The sequence below is a fragment of the Marmota flaviventris genome, chromosome 4, assembly GCF_047511675.1.
Source record: "Marmota flaviventris isolate mMarFla1 chromosome 4, mMarFla1.hap1, whole genome shotgun sequence".
Taxonomy (NCBI): Eukaryota; Metazoa; Chordata; class Mammalia; order Rodentia; family Sciuridae; genus Marmota; species Marmota flaviventris.
The window spans coordinates 9,499,413-9,521,958 of NC_092501.1; the positions used below are offsets into that span (position 1 = coordinate 9,499,413).

Here is a 22,546-nt window from a genome sequence, read left to right on the forward strand (position 1 = left end):
TATGTTTATTGTGGGAAACAACACTGATATCAACTTTGCCTGACACAAGACTTAAATGTCTAGTTAATCTCTTTTTTGTTCCCTGCTTATGGTATTCTCTGTGGGGAGGTGGGTGTATGTATGTTGAAATAATTTTGTCGTTTTGGTGTACTTACATTTTAATTTGACTTGAACTTCTAAAACAACTTGCAGGTTTACCTCGTTTCAAATACTCATGAAAACCTTCCTGTTTTACAAAATATTTATAAAGTATTCTTGAGAGTGAAATCTCATAAAGATCTTTGGTTCAGGACCAGAGTTCAAAGGAAAGTCCGTTTGGTTTTGATTTGAAAACTGTAAAAACAAAATACCCTCAAAATGGCAGGGTGTGAATTGGTAACTTCAGTTTTATTGCAATCTGCCAAGCCCATCTCCAGATGTTTCCAATTAAGAGCCAAGAATGCTAACTTGGGTGAATATCATATGAAAGCATTTCTTTACTTTTCTCAGATTTTTTTTTTTTTGAGAAAAAAATAACAGTCTCAAATACTTTAACTTTAATTAAAGAAATAACTTCTAATTTGTGATGTTTAAACTTATACAAAGAAAAATGTAATATTCAAAGGGAATTCTTTTCTGTCAGCCCAGCAAACGTACGTAGTCCTGAATACATCGGGTTCACGTTTCTTCATATTTATAATGGCCAAAAAAGGGAAAAAAAATGACTTAAAAGATGTGAAAGCCCTTTAAAGATTAAAATAATGTATTTCTGGATTTACTGTAATCAAAGAGTGGATGGTTAGTCATTTCAGTGTTTTTTTTTTTTTTTTTTAGGATTTTTCTAGGGTGTTTTCCTTTATAATGTAAATAGTAAATCTTTTATTTCTGATCAGTTGTACATTCAGCTGTAAGAAGCACTTTGATGGAAATCTAGTAAGACAGGAGATTTAAGAAGATAAGAGAAACCACAGTGCATTTTTAAACACCATGGGTTCCATAATATTTCTCCAGATAATACTGATTATAGATGAATCATTTCGTGAATTACTTCAAATATATCATTCTGTATTAAGAGGAAAAATACTTAACTGGTAATAAATTTGAATTTATGGAAATTGGCATTTGTTCAGAGAGAAGATAGAGTTACTCTTTAGAACTAACCTGACATTAACATTTTGAATATAAAGCTGAAGATAACGTGTCATTGAAGCCCCCCCAAACTGTGAAGCCGCGGGGCCACATGAAACTTCCCAAAGCTGTGTAGATGCTGGACCACATACTAGCTGTAAAGATGACACCGTCATTTGCTTTTTCATCTCCTGTTTGATGAAGTTTTGATGGCGTGATTTGGGAGCTCAGAAGGGAGACAGCTGTGGGGTCTTGCACCAGTGCTTGCTGTTGGTGCCTGTTTTTCCCAAACACGACGCTGTTCAGCCTTGGCAGTGCATTGCAGAGGGACCTTTACTGCTGTCACAGAAGAAGCTGATTCTTTGACCTTTGAGTTCCATAAGCAGCTTGGGTTTGGTCCTCTTGTTCTTGTCACCTCCCCAGCACTTTGTGCAGTCGTCTGAATTCTCCTGTGGCTGTGGAAATTACCAAGGCACCATTACCCCCTTCTGGACCCTGACTGATGGTGAGCACCTCCCAAGGCCATTTCATCCACTGATCCTAGATGCCAGGCACAGTCCCAGTGCATATCTAACTAAGCTGTGATTTCTTAAGATTTTTTGGAATTTATTATGCAAATTCTTTAAATAATAGTATTTTTTGATTTAGATATGGTGTGAGAAAGGGAATCAGAAGTTTAGAATTCATCACTACTATGAATGATATTGTTTTATCCACACAATAGAAATAACATCTGTTTTCATTCCTCCCTTATTACAGGATGTAATTCCTTTGATACAAAGAATTATTAGGAGGACTGGGTTCTTAACAAACACAGGGAGAAATCATCATTGTTAAGGATTACCAACCAAGATGGTACTGCTCAGCTCTGCCAGCAGAAGAGGACATTTCTCAAGTTGTTTTTTTTTTTTTTTTTTTTTTTTAGTGAAATGTAACCTGAATGGCTGTGCTCCTTTTGAGAACATATGCCAGTGAAAAAAATGTTTCAGCTTTGTGGGGGGAAAAGAGAATTAAATGGACACAAGTAGCTCATTTCTAATCATCTTGAGTATGAAAATCCCTTTTTAATTTCAGCAACTCTTGTAGACCCTCTCATAATAATGTACTTGCAGTTTTAGCATTTGGTGATAATTCCCAAGGGTTGAGAACTGCTCACACAATAGCAATAGGCAACTGATACGAGTGTGGCAACTGCAGATGGATGGATTGGTGCAAGGCAGGAGATACACAGTAACATTGCTGTGTTTGAGGAGAGGAGGGAGAAAGGGCGCAGGTGGAGAGAAGGGCGCAGGTGGAGGGCAGTGCCAGCTCACTGCCCATTCACCCAGTTATTTACTAAGCAGGTTTTGGAACACGTTAGTAAGCAAACTCCTACCTGCATTTTAACAAGAGTCTCATATAGATGTAAATGAACAGGGAACTAAAAGACACTCAAAGTTGATAAGCTCTGTGGAAGAAAAATAGGGAGGATAGGTGGTTTCCCTGAGAATGTGACTGAGCAAAAATTAAGTAGATGACAGTGTTAGGGGATACCTCTAAGACCAGAAGAGAGCAGCCTGGAGAAGCCCTGAGGTGGGAACTGGCATGGCTTATTCCAGGAGATGCAGGAAGCCAGTGTGGGGGCCAAGGTGGCATGGCAGAGAAGGGGGAAGTCATAGGAAATTAGGCCAGAAAGGTGACGTAGGCCTGTGTCACCTGGGATCTTATAGGCTGTGTCCTGTCTTTGTTCTTTACTTAGACTCAAATAGGAAGCATGGCAATTTGAGGAGATACTCCATTTTGAAATACATTGCTAATAGATCAAGGGTGTTAGAGTCTGTAAACAAGTCAGGATGGCGCCTGGCATTTTGCCAGAGGGAGTGGTTTGTGAAGTAACGCCAGCGAGCCATTAAGTGTGGAGATTCCTTATTGGTTGACTGCTGTATCGAGTTTATGTTAATTAGATAAGCTGTGTGGAATGTATATATACCGCTCCTGTCCTACAATAAACGGCTCCCATTCCTGCTGTATCAACGTACACAAGTTGCTCGTTGTCCCCCCCCCCCCCCCCGTTATATTGCTGCAGCCGTACTCCGGCAAAGGGCCCTTAGAATGGGGAGTGACTTGAGGATGAGTGTGGGGTTGCTTTTGGGGAATGATGAATGTGTTATGTAATTATGTAGTGATGATGGTGGCACAGCCTTGAAATATAATGAAAGACTGAAATGTGTACTTTAAAAAGTGACTTTTACTGTATAGGAAATACATTATAAAAACCATTGCAAAAAAAAATTGACTGCCAGGGTTTGCTAGAACCATTTTTTATTTTTTCTCCACATCATTAATATAATTTTGCTTTTGAAAAATTCATATTTTTAACTAGATAGATACATTGTAACTGGGGAAAATCTCTAAGTGTTGTTTGCTTTGTTTTCATTAGAAGTAAAAGATGTTCATCTAAAGTATCTTTGCTGAAATTATTACTGATTTTGAAATCAAATCTTTCCATGTACATATGTCTTCTACAAACTCTTTAGATACTTGTATTTATTGTGATTCTATAAGATGTGATAGATGTTTTTAGTGTCTGGCTATCAAAATGAATGTAGTTTTTAGACTGAATTCAGACTATTGTGTTTTGCTAAAGTAAGATATTTTCCACATAATTTATTTTGTGATTTGTTTTATAGAGTAGAAAATTAAATCAATATGGTAATGCTTTTCAAATTATGGTCTGAAGCATGCAAGTGAGAAGAATGTCTTTGTTCATTCCATTGACCAAAACCAAAATTGTACCATCTCCTTTTCCGGGATACACAGTCTTTTCTAAAAGAAACAGAGCAGGAAATTTGTTCAGCTAGGGCTTTGGGCTTTTTTCTTTCAATGTTTTAAATTTAACTTTGGCATTTCCTAGACTTTTATTCTGTGCAACTTAGCAAAATTGATTGAGATATTATGTAACCATATTTAAATTTTTTCTTAGTGGGGAGATGTAGTATAAGTACAAATAGTGTAAGTGATTTTCATTAGAGAGGAAGCCATTGGGTCCTATAGCCATACTTTGAGTAGAACATTAACTCTTCTTTGGCAACTCATAATATAGAGGCACTTTGTCAGTTTGTTTTCTTTATTTTTGTTCTGTTTTCCAGTTCCAAACAGTTTATAAACAGTTGTAGATGTTATGGCAGATTGGTGAAGTTATAAATCACAGGATTTGCTCCAGTTAGTTCCCTTTGAGGGCTTTGAATTGTGCGGCTGTTTCTTACCGATTTTTTAAAATACTAATGAAAATTAGGCGTTCTGTCTTCTATTTTCAGGACTTTTTAAAACTAACTCTTAACTTTGCAGGCAACATATCTTGAACTAGGCTGCCCTTAATGGTACCTGCCCGAGGTAAGGCCCACTTTGTTCTTGTTGGGGGGTGGGCGGTGAGGAGGCTCTGAGGTTGTCTAGAACTGATCTTCTAAGTTGTACATCACATTGAAAGAACTCCCTACGCAGTTGGAAGTAAGCCCTGTTGGACCAGTCATGTTTTCAGAATTTTGAGTACTTCAGAAGTCTGTGGTAACTTAGATTTTTATTTACAAAAAGCTACCACTGTAGGAAAGAATCTTTTACCTCACTGTTCCAATCTGAATGAATGTTCTTAGAGGTTGATTAAATATTTTTCTTTCTTACCAAAGGAAAGTATGTCCAAATCCACAGGTAATTACATTCTTCCTACAGACATTTCTCATCTGCCTACAGCACACAGAGCAGGGCAGCTTTCAGACCCGTGTACTTTCTACTTGTGCCTTTAACTCCTCAGCCAGCTTGATTTAGAAAGCATACATTTTAAAGTAGTTCAGTTTATGAATTTCTGCATCTTTAATGGCTTGGGAGAATAGTTGAAGTACTGAAATGAGCTTGTACTTTGGCAGAAAATAATGTTTTAGCCTAACAAAAAATTTGAAATCACTTGAGCAGAAGTCAGAATGATTTATGATTATCATTTATGATCTTTTAGTGAGATAAGCCAGTGTCTTGCTCATTGTGTGAGCTAACATTGCCTTCAGAGGACATGAGCTTTGAATTGTGGCATGCGCCACACTCTGCACATTCCTGTTTATGCTTCCTCTTGGCACAGCCCTGTCCCTTCATTGGACTGAGAATTTTCCAGAGGCATGCATTGATCCATCTTTTTCTGACCAGCACCTAGTGCCTGTCAATAGTGAGGATTCATTGAGTATTCATTGCTATTATTTATTGTCAGTACTATTGACAGTAAATCCTGTGGCTGTTGTTAAATCCACATATCTGCATGGAGTATGTTTACAGGGAAACCGGGTCTATTTCAACCAGCAAGACTCCCAAGTTTAGGCCTGCCTGACCCCCACCACCTCTAATATTTGCCATGTGTTAGCCAGTTAGCATTTACTCCCACCTTGAGTTAGAAAATGGTATCATTTGTACAATTTGGGGGTTTCTTCGTTTTTTTTAACTTAAGATGATACACTTTTTTTTTTCACTAGATGTTCTTGGTATTCTGTTTTGTATTCTGTCATTATTATATCAAGAATGCCATTCCAGCCAGGGCAGTGGCACATGTCTATAATCCCAGAGGTTCGGGAGGCTGAGGCAGGAAGATTGCAAGTTCAAAGCCAGCCTTAGCAACTTAGGAAGGCCCCAAGCAACTTAGTGAGATCCTGTTTCTAAATAAAATATTTAAAAGGGCTGGGGATGTGACTCAGTGGTTAAACACCCCTGGGTTCAATTCCCCGTTTAAAAAAAAAAAAAAAAAAGAAGAAGCCATTCCATTTTTATTTCTGTTTCTTTACTCATGTGGGCCAAATATGAAATCCTATAATAATTAAGCAAAAAGAGCCAGAATATTCTGCAAAGGAAGAGTGATGAGAGGCAATTAGATGTATCCAGAGATTAAAATATAAGACAGAGCTTTACTATATAAAACTGTGTGGCACTGGCACATGACTAGATTGAAGTCCAGAAAAGACTTCACAACATACAAAATTTTAGCAAGTTCTCAAAGAGGCATTTTAAGCGAGGGAAGGAAATGAAGATTGTTCAAAAAATGATGATGAGGAAACATCTGAAAGAAATTAGGTTGGATCTTTTTCCTATAACCTATACCAAAATAAATTCCAGATGGAGCATAAATGTAATGTAAAATTTTGAAACCATAAAAATACTAGAAAAATTATTTTCTAGTATATTTTTTAAAATCTCTAAACAAGTGTAGCCTTTTTAATTATTGTGCAAAAACCCAGAAGCCATTTTTAAAAAATGATAAAATTGACTACATGTCAAATTTCCACGTGGCAAAGAGTATGACACATAATATAAAAAGACATATAAACTAGGGAATATGTAAAATGAATTTTACAAAGTAAGGGTTAATTTCTTTACTATGTAAAGATTGCTGATCTTTTTTAATTAATTGAAAAACAATCTAACAGCACAATGGGCTAATTTTATGGAACTGGGAATGGCAAATTCTTTGCATTTAGGGAAAGAATGTAATGCAAATTAAAACCAGTGAAATGCCATTGTTCAGACTGGCAGAGATTAAAAGTTTTGGAAGTGTACAGTCTTGGTAAGGATGTGGGGGAAATTGGCACCTGGATACATAACATTGCTGGTGGTGATATAAAATGGCACACCTTGTATGTAAAATCATTTTTCATTGATAAAAGTAAAATTCTTTAACCAAATTACCAATTCAGAGAATTTACCCTAGATACACTCACAAATGTTGTGTGTACATGAATATTTATATTTTATCAAATGGCTTCTGTTTTAAACCTGCAATAACTATGTTCTAGGTAGTCCAAATTCTTCCCAAACCTTCATTATTCCATCTTTTAAATTTTTAGTCACTTTAGTAAGAGCCGCAGTCGTAACTTGTCATAGTTTTGATTTGTACATCTTTCATGAGCTGGTTAGGCATTTGTATATCTTTGACAAAGTTTTTAAGTAATTTAAAAAGTTGATTGGTTGAAATTCTTAGTTCTGGGTGTGAGTCTGTTGTCTACTGTTTGTTTTGAATTTTCTCCCTTCTTTGACTTGACTCTTTTCTTTATAACTTCTTTGAATACTATGCAATTTTTATGAAGTCTAACTCATCAGTTTTTTTTTTTCTTTTTCCCCGTCTTCTGAAAAAATCTTTGTATATTGCATGGTCAAAAAAATTTACTCCTTTCTTTTCCCTAGAAGTTTGATGTCTTTAGCCTTTTAGCATTTTTTTTTTTCCCATTAGACTTTTCAAATGATCTGAATCAGAAAAGAAGAAAGATTTAGAACTCCTGTTGTCTATATTTTCAGATTTAATCTTATGGAGAGCTTCACCTCATACTGTCCCTTCTCCCCAGTAAAATTGTTTCTGAATCAATGGAGAGTGGAGTTGCTTTCAATAAGAAAGGTGTTTTAGTCAGCTTTTTCGCTGCTGTGACTAAAGATCTGACCAACACAGCTGTAGGGGAGGAAAAGTTTATTTGAGGGCTCTCGGTTTCAGAGGTCTTAGTCCAGAGAAGGCTGGCTCCATTTCTCGGAGCTTGATGTGAGGCTAAACATCATGGTGGGAGAGGGTGGCAGAGGAAAGCAGCTCACCATGATGATCAAGAAGCAGAGAGAGAGACTCTAGCTCCAGATACAAAATATTACCCCATAGCCATGCTCCCAATTAACCACTTCCTCCAGCTACACCCCACCTGCCTCTAGTTACCACTCACTTAATCCCTTAAGGGATTAATTCACTGATTGGGTTAAGACTCTCACAACTCAGTCATTCCCCCCTGAACCTTCTTGCATTTTCTCATCCATGAGATTTTGGGGGACGCCTCATATCCAAACCATAACAAAAGGGAATGGAATTGATTGTTTTTGATAAGATGGAGAGGCAGTGGAGTGTCTGGCTTTATTATACTTTTTCATTATGCATTGATTTTTAAGTAATCTTGTTGTGAGTTCTAAGAGTATACCAAGTGAGTAGATCACCTGAAACTGACCCTTTCAGGTGGCTCTTAACTGCTGTTGGGTGGGAAGGCATCAACAAGGCGGTGAGCACCCCAGGAAAGCGAAGACTGGAGTCTCAATTTCTGCACCTGCTCCTGTTGAAATGTAGTAGTAAAGCCTACTCTGTCAGCCAGCAAGCCTTCCATTTCTTCTAGAAGAAATTAGTCCAAAGCACACTTGAGGCTCCAGAATCTGGTCCTAGCCTCCCTTTCCATTGCCTTAGCAACCTGCTCTTTTCTGTTCCTTGGTTATCTGTGGCTTGGCAGATCTCCATGTTATTATTCTCATTCCTTTTAAGTCTCCAATAAAATTCCGTCCTGGAGCCCTGGCCCCGCCTCTGTTTCGCCTTCTGCTGTGGATAGCCTCCCGCTGGCTTAGCCTCTGACTGCCCTGAGTGGTGGTGGGGCGTGGTGCTCGCCTCTGGGCTGACTCAGCTCGCTGTTGGAGATGTGGAGCCCTTCAGCCCTTCAGGCTTTGCGGAGGCGATTTTCACAATCTTTACTGCTGTGGGAACACTTTTAGTGGTTCTAAAGGATCATTTTTTAAAAAATGAAAATAGAATAGAATGTAACATGGATAAGCATTGGGTATGAAATCATTTTATTCTAGTTTTATACTTTATATTTCTTTCCGTAAGTTATAGCAAAATAGTTTGAAAAACACTACTCTAGATTTTAATCACTATATGAATTTTGAATTTTAATAGAGAAGAGACATTTGAAATTTTATTTAAGCTCAAAGATCATAAAGTGTTGATATTTCTGAAATTTTTCAATGAATGCTTTCACATAATTTGCTTCATTTTCTGTTAACTATCATATTACCCATTAGCGAATGATTATTTTTCCCCAAACATGTATTGTATAGTTTTGTTTTTAGATTTAGGGTACATAATTGAGTTATAAATATACAAATTATTTTTCTAAAATAAAATTTTTCAAGAAAGTTCATGGAATTATCATAGGTGTTTCCCTGAAATGTCTATTATTTTAAAAATTTCTTACTATATATGTATTAGTTTAGATTATTTATAGAAGTATGTTGATAAGATAAGTATTTTTAATACATTATAACAGAATGAATATCATTATCAGCTGAGTCTACAAATTAAAAAATGTGTGGTTAAGGACAGTGAAGTTCCTTCCATTTTGGAAAATGTCTATACAGTCCTCTAGTGTCCACTACCTCACAAAAGACAGCTCAGGGAGCTGAGAGTCACAGGTGTGTGCTCGAGATGCGGAAGTGCATGTTCTCAAGGGGTCGCAGCATCTACAGTGCAGCTGCTTCTGGTTGCTTTTTTCCCCTCCTGTGATACTGGGGATGGGACCCCAGGGCCTTGCACATGCTAGGCAAGTGTTCTACCCTGAGACCCTCGGTTGATTGTGACTTTGCCATTCAGACCTCTCCTGCTGCTCTGGGGCGGCCATTAGTAATGCCTATGCTATTTTTCTTCCCTTCCCTGCAGGGTCAGTACAGGCCTTCTGATTTGTTGTGTCCTGAGACGTATGTTTGGATTCCCATCGAGCAGTGCCTGCCTTCCCTGGAAAACTCCAAGTACTGCCGTTTCAACCAGGACCCTGAAGCAGGTACACTGCGGCCGACCTTAGCTGGGGGTTGTTGACTTTTTCACATTCCATGTGCGTGGCTGTGGCTCTATCCAGAGATTAGGTGGCTTTACATACTGAAGAGTGTACATGAGTACATGTACACACATGTGTAAGATGGGGCAGACATCTCACAGTTCCACAAAAATTCAGAAAGCTAACGGGATTTTTGCCGCTGACAGCTCTCGCTTTCCATTGGATGAATTTTTGCACGCTGTGAGGGTCGACATCGTTATCCATTTCTCTTGCAGCCACCACAGTACTTGAAAGCTTACCATTAGATTGATTACGTGGACAGTATAGAGAAGATGTTGACTGGTTAGCCTGATGGAGCTGTAGAATGGTGTCACTGTAGCAAACAAGCTGTGGGGCTTTGTGACAATACTTTCTTGACTTCTTGTTCTCTGGTGTGTCTCCTTTCCTGTCCCCTCTTCTCCTGCCTAGTGCAGCCCCAGCCATGTGTGCTTCCCGTTGTTATCCTGGGATGTTAGTCTGTACTAGATGTGCAGATACTAAAAGGGTGGCCCTGGAGTTAGACTGGCTAGGTTCAGATCCTGTCTTCACCACCACCTGGTGTACGGCATGAAACTTGCCTGAATGCCGGGGTGTGGCTTTGTGGCAGAGCTTTTGCCTGGCACCTGTGAGGCCCTGAGTTCCCTCCCTAGCACCATGAAAACAAAATATCTCCCTGGCCTCAGATTCCTGACCCTTAATATTAATGTCTAGGACCTACCTTTGAGCTATCATGAGGGTTAAATTAAGACCAGCATGTGAGAGTCACCCCCACCAGTGTTGTTTCAGAGGCAGTCACACAAGTTAGAATACTGCACCCCATGTGTACCCAGGCTTCTGTCTGCATTTACTCTCATTTGCTGTGTACCTTCTTTCTGGAAAAATGTGTGATTCTGCTTACCTCCTCCTAGTCTTGAGTCCGCTATCAGTTTTAAATGGGCTCTTCCTGATGCCCAGGGCACTCAAGTGTGACTCTGCTAAGCAGTATGAGTTGGTACTCTTGGAATGGATTGCCTCCATCGACAGCATGTCCTCCCCACATTGCTGATGTGCCATGTGTGCTTCATTGAGCTCTGAGTCCTAATAAATCCACCACAGAGTTGCCTGACATATACTTCTTTTTTTTTTTTTTTTTTTTAATTTTTTATTGTTGGCTGTTCAAAACATTACATAGTTCTTGATATATCATATTTCACAATTTGATTCAAGTGGGTTATGAGCTCCCATTTTTACCCCATATACAGATTGCAGAATCACATCAGTTACACATCCATTGATTTACATATTGCCATACTAGTGTCTGTTGTATTCTGCTGCCTTTCCTATCCTCTACTATCACCCCTCCCCTCCCCTCCCCTCCCCTCTTCTCTCTCTGCCCCCTCTACTGACATTCGTTTGTCCCCCTTGTATTGACATATACTTCTTAAGAACACATTTTTTTTCTCCCAGCCACCCATGATCTTAAAAGGAAGGAAAAAAATGCACAGCCTGGCCAAGGGGAAGAGGCAAATGGACAGAATCAAAGGGAACACAAAGGGGCAAGGAAGGAAATGCAGTGATATCTTTCAGCTCTAAGGTGTGCATTTTTTTTCCCCCAAATTGGTATTTTTCGTACCCCCCCCCCCCCAAAAAAAATGCCTCCTGGAAAAGCTGTTATGAAAGCCTGCTAAGAGCCAAGTATATGATGCATGGCATTTTTGGTCGAAAGGTGACGCCAGCTAGCCATTGAGATGCTATGATTATGTTAAGATTTGCATTCATATGGATATTGGACTCCTGCTGTTCACCTAGGCCGGCTGCAGGACTCCTGGAGAGTTCGCATTGGTTGGGGAAGTACAGTAGGAGGGAGTTCCGGGGGAGGAGCTCTCTCTGCGGGTCCGAGAGGAGGCCGCGTGGGTGGAAAAAATCTTCCCGGGCGGTACCGGACATTGGCGGCAGTTTCAAAAAATAAACTTTGTTCCTGCTTGAGTGGCTCGTGATTTTGTGCCCAGCCAGACTGCGGCAAAAGCCAGAGTAGCACTCATAACCCATGGTGTGATACCTTAGGGAATCTGGATCTGGTGAGGAGTGGCCTGGGGCCCTGCTGACTCATGTGCCAGGCATTGGGGTTGACTCCAGGCTTTCCAGATATTTATATTTTATAGTTTAACCAGGTTTTTATTAAGTTCCTATGCCTTAAATTACTAAGCAGAATAGGATGGTTTATTCTAAATAAACATACACCTCGTTGATCACACAGATCTATAGCTCACAAGCATTCAATTTCCAGTCATTTTTGGAGTCAGAGCCAGAGGCAATAGTGTTATAGAGAAGAACATATATGAACCCACTCTTCTCCCACCCCCCACAAACCACAGAAGCCCCCCACAGCTTTTCTCCAGGTCAGGTTGGAGCTAGATCCTCCATGGGGAAAGTGCTGACCATCTTGGTGAATTACTGCATAGGCATATGTGAAGTTTACAAATTCCTTGCAACTGAACAGCATCCTGATCTTAAATTTGTTTCTAACTCCCAGATTTAGGACACAGTTTTACCCGCTTTCCTTTTTAATCTGTTTTAAAGGTTGCTTTTATTATATAATACTTGGAGATTTAAAAGATCACAAGTTCTCCTTGTTTTATAAAGTTGAGAGTATGACTGAATAACTTCCATGCACTGGGTGGGTGTGCAAGTAAACATTCACTCAACTTAACAGATTTTTAAATTATATTCCAAAATAAGTGTTAATGAGCACTTCACTAAAGTCTCAAATTGCTCTTTGTCATGAACACATGATGCCCTGCTGAGAGCCCAATACATAGCATGTTCTTTTGCTGTGACCTAGTAAGTTACATTACTCATGGCAGTCATTGTTTAGAATTTATTTACAAAACACAGTAAATATCTTTGAGAATAGTGCTTCGAAGAAAATAAGGATCCTTTCCATATGTTGAGACTTTGAAACTTTCAACAGAGAAACTGTACAGTTTTATCAGTATTGAATGTCACAGCCCAGACACTTTTTGAAAGCAGACTCATGTCCTGTGGTTTTAGGAAATTAAAATGCAGCTACATGCTGGAGTGTATGGTGCCTGCTGTGAAACATGGTCATCGGAGGCTTAAATGGCAGCCTGTAAGGAGCTCTCCTCTTCTCTGGGCCAGTTTTACTGTTACCAAACTCTGACGCAGACAACAAGAGCTCCGCAAGGTGCTGTTGCTGGTCGGCATGGTACTTTTTTCACTATGTCTTATATCTCCCAGCTGTTCTCTAGTTCAGTTCTCTGCAAAAGGCACAGCTAATGACCACTGGCCTCTGTAAGACAAACTGAGGCTTCAAGGTGCTTCAGGGGCCAGTTTTAAAAGAGTCCCACTCTCTCCCTCTCCTGGGCTGGGGTCAGCCTCTAGATTCCCTGGCTCCTGCCCGTGCCCCCTCCACTGGGCACCACCTTCCTCTTTGGGAGGTTTGGGTTCTGTGGTTATTTACTCAGCCAAGTCTGTGTGACAGTACAAAATCCTTTTGTATTTATTGCTTTGTGATACAATGAGGGGATGTTGACAAACTAAAGTAACTTTAAAAAATTCTAAAGAAATCCATCCTTTCTTTTTTTTTTTTTTTTTAATTTTTAATACTTATTTATTAGTTTTCGGCGGACACAACATCTTTGTTTGTATGTGGTGCTGAGGATCGAACCCGGGCCGCACGCACGCCAGGCGAGCGCAATACGGCTTGAGCCACATCCCAGCCCCAGAAATCCATCCTTTCATAAATAGGTGTGTTATTTTCAGTTCAGGACTTTTACCTATTCCAAAGAAAGCAGTTCAAAAGTTTCTCAAATGACTTTTTTAAAAAATATATTTTTATTTATATTTTTTAGTTATAAATAGACACAATACCTTTATTTTATTTATTTATTTTTATGTGGTGCTGAGGATCGAACCCAGTGCCTTACACATGCTGGGCAAGTGCTTTACCACTGAGCTACAACCGCAGCCCCTCAAATGACTTTTAAGTGTTTGATTTTTTAAATTGATAGTTGATTATGACTAGATTTTAAAATTTCTACATCACAGTTATATCTTCCTTTTTTGCTTGAATTATATTTTGAAAAATATTTTCTGGGATCCCTAATAGGAATGTATAAAACTACTTGAGAGAAAGGTAAAATGAACCAAAGTCTCTCGATACAGCAGTAATCACTATTAATTTTTTATACTCTCCAGTCCTTTTGTCCTGTGTATACATGTGTATTTAGGGGGGAAAAAAAAAACAAAATTCATGCTGCATACTTTTGTTGTTTTTACTTAATACCTGGAGTTACTTCACTTTTGATAAGATAAAAACATTTTTGGTGAGGTAAAAACTACTTGGCTGTTAATTTGTTCTTTCACAAACAAAAGCACCTTGATATAGCAGTTTCATGGAGAAGCACCGTTGGAAGGGCAGCCTGTATGCACTGGAGTTGGTTTTAGAGCCTGATTTGACACGTGATGTATGTCAGTGTACCATTTGTCACTGGTATCAAAATCTTGGTTCCAGATATGAAAAAAAAAATTACCAAGCCTTTCCTGTTTCCCAAACACCATCCTGGTTTGCCTGAAGTTACTCACTTTGTCCTCAGAACATTTGTCATTGACACCCCCCACCCCAGTATTTGTTGTACAATTACTGCTAAAATTTGTTTTTATCACAGGATAAAAGCTAATTTTTATGCAACTATTACCCTATGATTTTTATAAGTATAGTACTTAGTGTTCATTTCAGTAGGACTAAATAGAATAACTTTTACTTCTGTTTCTACTTATAATTACAGGAGTATATACATTTTACCATAGATTTGTCTAGATTTTGTTCTCTTCTATACATACTTTGAAATGTTTGCAAGGTATTTTCTAATTTGTCTTAAATATAACTGGAGTCATATATTATATATATATATTATTAGTAAAGTCATATATATATTATTAGTAAAGTCATATATATATTATTAATAAAGCTTTCAAAATTTAATTATAAAAATAACAGTGCATAATTTAATTATAAAAATAACAGTGCATAATTTTGACTGAGTACCTTATGCGTTTTCCCAGAATAGATACGTCTAAGATACCTTACCTCTCTCCCCAGCAGTTGCTGAAAATTTAAACCCGTATAAAGAAGTTTTTTCCTAGTTTGATCCCTGGAAGCTCTAAGGCTACAATCTGTGTTATTTTCTGTTGTTTCAAAGGGGGCCTCTCCTTTCTTCTTTCTCTGTTCCATTCCCCCTTGGAATAGAGCATTGTTCCCTGGTGTTTTTTTCTGTACTTCTGCATCTGTCCTTTTTCTAGCATCTGTCCACATAAAAAGCCCATCCCACTCTGCCCTTGACAGTGTGGAAGAACCATACTCCAAAAGCAATGGGGCCTGTGTTTGCTTCCTGTTTCTCCAAGCCTGCCTCACTTCCTGAATGCTGTATTGATGGTCCCTCTGAACAGTAGACCAGGCCAGTATTGTGTGGATCACTGGGAAACAATGCCTAGTGAGAAAGCAGGTTTACTGAAACTCCCCAGGGTCCCTAAAAAATGTGCTTCAGTGATAATTAATGACCAAGTGGGCAATATCTTTCCTTATAATTTTAGATGCAGAAGTCAACTGTTATTCTTTTTATATTTCAGTGGGTGAAATTATTTTCAAATTTACATTCACAGTTGAACTGCTCAAAATTGCAAAATGAATACTGTTGTTTGCTGCATATTTTAACACATATTCTTTGTTGTCTATAAAGATGGACGTGATTGGATGTAGCTACATAACATAAAAAAGGCATCCAAAAGAAAGAAAGAAAGAAAATATCCTAGAAATTCGGTGAATCTTGAGAGTGTGTGTTGATATGAAAAGTGAACAATATTATAGTATCCTGTTTTGTTTTTTTTTTTCAGTTTACTCCCCTCTCTTTTTTACTCCCCTCTTCATATATTTTTAAAATTCTTTATTTCCTTTTCAAAGATATACTGACTTGCCCAAAATTTAGTACATAGTCAGCTTTCCATATCCATGAATTCACCCAACCATGAGTCAGAAATATTCAGGAAAGAAAATTGTGCTGAACATACAGAGACCCTTTCTTGTCATTATTCCCTAAACGATATAGTTTAACAACTATTTACTTAGCCTCTACATTGTACCAGGTGTTTTAAATAATCTAGATATGATTTAAAGTGTACAAGAAGTCGAACGTAGGTGATGTGCAAATACTGTGCCATTTTATATAAGGGACTTAAGGGAGTTTGGTCTCCATGGGGTCTTAGAACCAACACCCTGCCAAGAGAGATCGTGCTAATGTGACTCTCAATATTAAAACTAGACACTAGATTTCTCTAGTTCACACTGTCTTTTAGTGAGGACACTAAGGAACAGCAACAGAAATCTTTCCTACAATATTTGTACCAATGACTTAGTGTCATAACATTTTACTATTTGTATTTTTTATTTAAAAATGTGAAAATGAAGACATATTAAGGTAAACTTCAACAGCTGTCACTGACTATTTTTAAGAGTGTTCTAACACCAGTCTTGCAGAGAATTTTAAAAATATGCTATTTTAAAAATTTTTACCAGCCAGCCTTTGCTCAGTAAGCCATGCATGAGCAGCAGGCCAGCAACTGAAGCTTGTTAGAGCCTGGGCAGTGATAGGCTGAAATGTTTCTTGAAATGCAGACTTAAAATTTCCATTGAGCTACTAACAAAATATTTCTCTGATCCCTTTCTCTTTCCTTGTGGAATAGATTTTTAAAAATTCAAAAGAGCAATTCCTTTTACAGTCACCCAGTTTGTAATTGTACTTAAGTAATCCTGCAATAAATAATAAAAATCCTTTCATTATCATTCAGATAGCTCAAAAATACTGTGATACTTTGAACATGTCTATAAATGTTGGTTCCTACCTGGTTCTGCTGTGTGGCACCTTATAGTGCTGCTTTCTTTTGTTTGTTTGAGAAATTCACATGTTTTATATGATGAGTGAGTTGTCCAGAAATGCTGGCTGAAGAATAGAGCCCCAGCCATCCACTGTCTAAATGCTGGCTGAACTATGATAGTTTATTGAATTTAAGACATCTTCTTCTTTAGTCCAGTATTTTACCTGCCCCTAAGAAAGAGGGCTGCCAATTAGACTAGGACCTGTCAGTTGTAAGATGCAGGCGGGTTTCTAGAGATGCCAAGGTGTGTAAACAAGAGTGCCTTAGTCTTTCCTGTGATGCCTGCAGGACTCTGGAATGCTGGGGGCACTTTGCACATTAGGGAGCTTTATGACGTCTGGATTCTGAGCTTCAAATGTTATAGGTGGAGTGTACATTGAAGTATCTGAGCCTTAGGATGTTTGTTTCAGATACTTTTACATAAAAATAAGATTACTATTATTGATAATGATAAAAAGTGCTTATAATAGTTTCATCTAGATTTTTTTAAACTTTTTGAGAAGGTCTGTAACTACCTCACAAGGATATTATTTGTTAATGGCAGTAAAAATTTTTCTAGTACCCAGAAAATATTAAAATTTTGTAAATATTAATAATCCCCATTTATCCTATAATAAAAAATATGAAGTGTTTTTTTTAATGTTTTGATTTTATGAGACATCGACAAAAGTAGAGAATTTAAAATTTTTCTGAGCTTATAAATTCTGCCATCTCTGATAACTGGAGTAATTAAACATTAAATAAAGAAGGAGACAAAAGACAGTACCCCAGGATATCGTGAATCTTTTCATCAGTCCAAAATAATCTGCAGCTATTTGAACATTTTCCTACCTTGTAACTTATAAATGTTCTCAGTGTAACTGTGGCTTTATAGTAACAAAACATGAAACGTTAGGTTGAGACAAATTCTGAAAGGCCTTGGTGCTTGATGGAATCTGCATTGCTAGATGTTCACCACAGTGTCTCCTGGGGGTGGAAGAGTTGACCCAGATACAGACCAGCAACCCACAGGGTTCTTGACTCATTCACACACAACTTCAGTATAAGAGTGGAATCTCCACGGTTTTCTGCAATGTATTTTAAAACTGTTTCGATTATCTTCTGTGGATGTTAAGATTTAGTCTGTTTTCAGAAAAATAAACAAGCTTTAACATGAAGGTATGAGAAAGTCTGTTTATTTTATGAATATTCTTTTATGTGATGCTAGCAAAATGTTTTTAATGTAAATACAACATCAGGGGTAAAATTCCTGTTCTTATAAGAAATATATTTTCCAAGCCTAAATTAGATTAATTTATGTTTCTGTGGACCATTCACTGATTATAAAATGAAATCTGAGGGTTGGCTGGGGGGTAAAGCTCAGTTGGTAGAGTGCTTGCCTCACATGCACAAGGCCCCGGGTTCAACCCCCAGCACCACCAAAAGAAAAAAAAAGAAAGCTGTCTGAAAATAGGAAGGAAGGGTTTGTTGACAGTAGGGAAATAATTTATTCACTTTACTAACCCCTGTAAAAATAAAAATCAAAATAAAATTCTGAATACTTTTAGTGTTAAAGAGCCTGTCTTAACCTAGTTCCTTTATAAAAGCAAATCCTCAAATGTTGGTTTGCATTCAGGTAATTTATTGGGGAAATAGTCCCAAGGAAAAGGAGGAGGAAATAGCTGGAGAGAAACAGGAAAGGAGGAAAGGACAACAGCAGGATGTGTCACTGTGCGGCCACCACTCTAAGAACTGGAGCTCAAACCTTCTGAGACCCCTTGTGGTGCACACCTCAGAACAGGCTGCATGAGGGACCCGGGAAGAGTGCTTGTCTGCTGGTGTCTGCTTTCCACTGGCTGGTGGTTGTCCACTGGGTATTAACACCTCTGCACCTTCATTGTGCCTGTGCACAAATGCAGAGCAGGCTCCTGCATGTGTACAGCTGCTGCCTCAGAGCGGCAGGAAGCGAGAGAGGCTGCCCTTGCCTGTCCTCCACAGATCTGCACAGCAGCGTTGGGTGTGAGTCAGAGGTGAGGCCAAGGGAGGAATGGCAATGCCCAAGAGGCGTCTAAGACCTAAAAAGTGCAGACTGGTTTAGCAAGTGCCTGAGGCCAGTGGATAAAGACTGAAAACCTGAGGGAAGTATTGGACTCCTAAGAAAAAAGCTGGCATTGAGAGAGAAGCCAGCCAAGAGTTAGAAACAGGCATTCGAAGAGTTCATGAGAGCATTTGCTCAATGCATGCTTGTTTCTCTCAGTATTACATTTTATAATGGGAGATGCCAGCTCTCAGGGAACCTAGTGGAGGAGACAGAATTATTAAGCAAATGTAGTAAGTGGAATAAGAATCAGTCTCGTGCGGGAAAGGCAAGGACAGCTGGAGGTAGGAGGGCCGAGGCCATCTAAATTGCAGCTATTGACAGTAGTTTGGCGGAGCCGAGTTTAGGGGGATCGTGTCTATTGCGGGTTGGTCAGGGCTGTTGACAGGGCGATTGCTTCAGCTGGTGGAACCCGGGTGGTTGGGGGTCCCATTGCCATGTCAGCTTCTGATTGGCCATTTAGGGTCTCCTCAGCCAGGTGGAAAGTCCCTGCTCATCGCCACTGAGGAAGGGGAGGGAGAAGAGAAGGCCCCCTCTGACTTAACAGTATCATGTCAAAATAAATAAATAAATAAATAAACAGAAGAAGCAATCCCCATGGGAGGGTCCTCAGTCCAATTTGGGTGGGGTGCAGATCAGGGAAAGCTTCTTGGATGAAGTGGCCTAGGTTAAAATAGCAACAGAAGGGACTGCCAGTGCTGCAGGCAGCGGGCAGAGCAGGTGAGAAGGCCTGGTGGCCCACAGCCTCCTGGGAGAGGGAGGGGAGGGGCAGTGGGACAATGGAGGGCTTTGCAGATCAGGGTAAGGATTGTGGGTTTTTCTCTTGAAAGTAAGGGAAGGCTGTGAAAAGGTGTAAAGCACTGGAAGACATCGAGTTTGTCATTCCTCTTCCACTTTGTGGAGAATAAATGGCAATTTGTTAAAACCAGAGGTAGGGAATCCATTTAGGGGAGGGGTGCCTATGGTATAACGTAAGCCAAAAATGTTTTTAGTCTGGACTGGGGCAGTGACGATGGGAGGTGGCAGGGACAGGGTGGATGCAAGAGATACTTGGCAGGGAAATCCACAGGGTTGGTGGTTAATCAGGGACAGTGACAGAGCAGGGAGAGTTATCGAGGCAGTTGCGTAGGATCTGACCCCAACTCAGTGATTGTGCCGTCTTTTCTAAAGTGAGCAACAGGGGAGGAGGGCAGGTTTGGCAGAGTAGAGAAGAAGAGCAAGTCCACTGTGGACGTCACCGTGGGTGAGACCCCAGCAGGTGTGGAGGCAGTTGGACATGTTGGTCTGAAACTCCAGTGAAAGAGCCAGGAAGGAGACACAGATCTTGGGGGGCTTTGGCACTTGAGTAGGGGCCTTAAGAGTGAATGGGAGCAGAGCAAGACCTGGGGAAGCCCAGCGGGGAAGGTTGAGTGGATGAAGAAGAGCCAAATTAGGGGCCAGGGAGGTAAAAAGAGCTGAGTGTGGGGTCAAGAAAGCCACAGGAAGCATTTCAAGAATCAAGGACAGATTGTGCAGAGAAGCAGCTGTTGAATGTCTCGGCAAAGACCTATTGCAGTTTTGGTGGAAGTGGAGTAGTAGCCTAAAATGGAGTGGAATTGAAGAAAGGGACCATCATGAAATTGGGTTTTGGAGGCACTGTCTGGAAAGGTTAACTGATGGAGGAAGCAGGGGAAAGGTTTGAGCATTTTCAGAAGCTGATGTGGGTCAGGGGAAGGAAAGGTTAAAAATAAAGAGAAGGGGAGATCAGTTCCTTGGGGTCTAGACCAAGAGCACAGATGGGAAGATGGCCTCAAATAAGAACGGTTCTTCCCATCGGGGAGGATGAGGGAAAGTGAAGTGCAAGGGGAGAAGGAGTACTGGTGTGGTAGCTGAGAACTTTCTCACCCAATGCCTTTTCTCTTCCATTGATGTCGGTGCTGGTGAAGAGGGACATCTGGGGTAGGAGATGTGAGCAGGTGTGTGGAAGTAGCTTGGAAAGGGCTGGAGGTAGAGCTGATTGCCAGGCCTTGCTAGTAAGTCAGTGAAAGGAAAGCAAGGAACCGGGAGATGGGCGAGCGAGAAATGAAAGACAGAGACCAGGCAGAGATACACATGAGAGTTTATTTGTCAGAGCTGACAAATAAAGGCATATCTCTCCATAGACGGAGAGAGGCAAAACAGGCTTGGGGTTCAGGACTTTCATGGGGCAGGCCCAGGGATTAGAGCCTGGCAGGTCCTAATGTGAGTGGTATGAGGGAGTTGTGAGCCTTTCTCAGACACTCCCTTGGGTGGGAAAGCGAAATTTTCTTAAAATGGCGGCTGTCGCTTAAGATGGCCATCCAGATGCTAAGCAAGGACCTTATAGTCAAAGGTGGTAGAGTGGGTCAAAAGTCCTGCTTCTTCCACAGCCTAAAGGAACAAATAGCTCTAATGCTACCAATCCCAAATGAATGTAAGTATAGAATAAAGCACCTCCTTTGTATTGGTATATTATAGAGAATAAATACTAGAATTTTGGGGGTGGGTACAGTACTGGGGACTGAACAGGGCCTCATGCTTGCTAGACCTCATTCCACCACTGAGCCTTATCCCCAGCTCCAGATTTTATTTGTTTAGAAAAAGAAAATTTTGGATTGATAGGGCTGTCTAACCACAACCTCAGAAAGAAATACATTTTTAGCTCTCTACCTACTACACAGTATTTGTACTGTGCATCTCTGCAAGTATTATGTATATATATGCATAGATATAAAGTTGAAACCAGTTTCATAATATTTACCTCATTAAATATGATGTACCCCTTTTCTTTTCTGTTCTTGGTTCACTAAATTGACTTTACAGTACACCTGAAGATCTCAACCCGCAGTTTGAAAGACACTGGTTTTTCACCACCAGTGAAACTCCACATCATTTACAAGCAAAAGAATGGGACCCCAATTAGAATATGTTATACTCTCTGTATGTATAATATGTCAAAATACACTCCACTGTCATATATATCTAAAAAGAACAAATTTTTAAAAAAGGAAAAAAAAGACACTGACTTATCTCAGCTTTTAAAGACATAACTTTTCAAATTTGTGGGTGTAAGTGTTAATTGTGGAATTTTGGCACTCATGTGAATGGCTTTTATTTTCAGGAAAGATTCCAAGGTTTCCTTTAGTTTTAGAAATTAGTATTCAGTTCATTAAAATGATAATCAGTTTAAGTAACAACTCTTTTTCTTTTTAAAGGTTTGAATGACAATTATCTTACTTTCAGTATAGAAGTCTTTCAAATTTTAGCATTTATTTTTAAGGGACTTTTGAATAACATTTGATTGCATTTATAAGATGCTAATTGAATTTTAGAAAACATTTAAAATTTATTTTATAACAACATTCAGTGTCCCTCATGATTCAGATGTCTAACAAAGTATTATAAATTTAGGGACACAATATACCTAAATTTTTACTTTGTTTGAAATCGCATTCTAAACCAATTATTTAATTATACATTTCCTGTTGGTGTCACATTATTGCTTACATAGAAAATCTTAGTAGTTGTAGAACTAATGATAAGGGGATTTTAGAAAGATTGCAGGGCATTACGTTAACATGTAATAATCAGTTGTACTTTTTCATACTAGCAGTAAACAATTAGAAACTATATTTTTAAAATTTACTTACAATAGCATAAAGAACATATAGTACTTCAAAAGACTTCTATCAATAATCACAGGAGACTACTACCCTGGAAACCACAAAGTGATGGTTTCGGAGAGCTAGATGGAGAGATTTACCCCTTTGTGGTCTGAAGACTCAGTGTTGTTAGGACAGATGAAGTCGTGACAGTGACCTGCTGG

The 22,546-nt window shown here is 39.2% G+C and overlaps 1 protein-coding gene across 6 annotated transcripts in view; it reads left to right on the forward strand.

Moving 5' to 3' along the window:
* The window catches only part of Ate1 (arginyltransferase 1), a 145,430-nt gene that overhangs the window by 104,298 nt on the left and 18,586 nt on the right, over positions 1-22,546 (forward strand). For all 6 annotated transcript variants that reach the window (XM_027929968.2, XM_027929973.2, XM_027929972.2 and 3 more), the window contains one exon: positions 9,563-9,683. In XM_027929968.2, the coding sequence (XP_027785769.2) occupies positions 9,563-9,683 (121 nt within the window). The remainder of the gene's footprint in view (positions 1-9,562; positions 9,684-22,546) is intronic.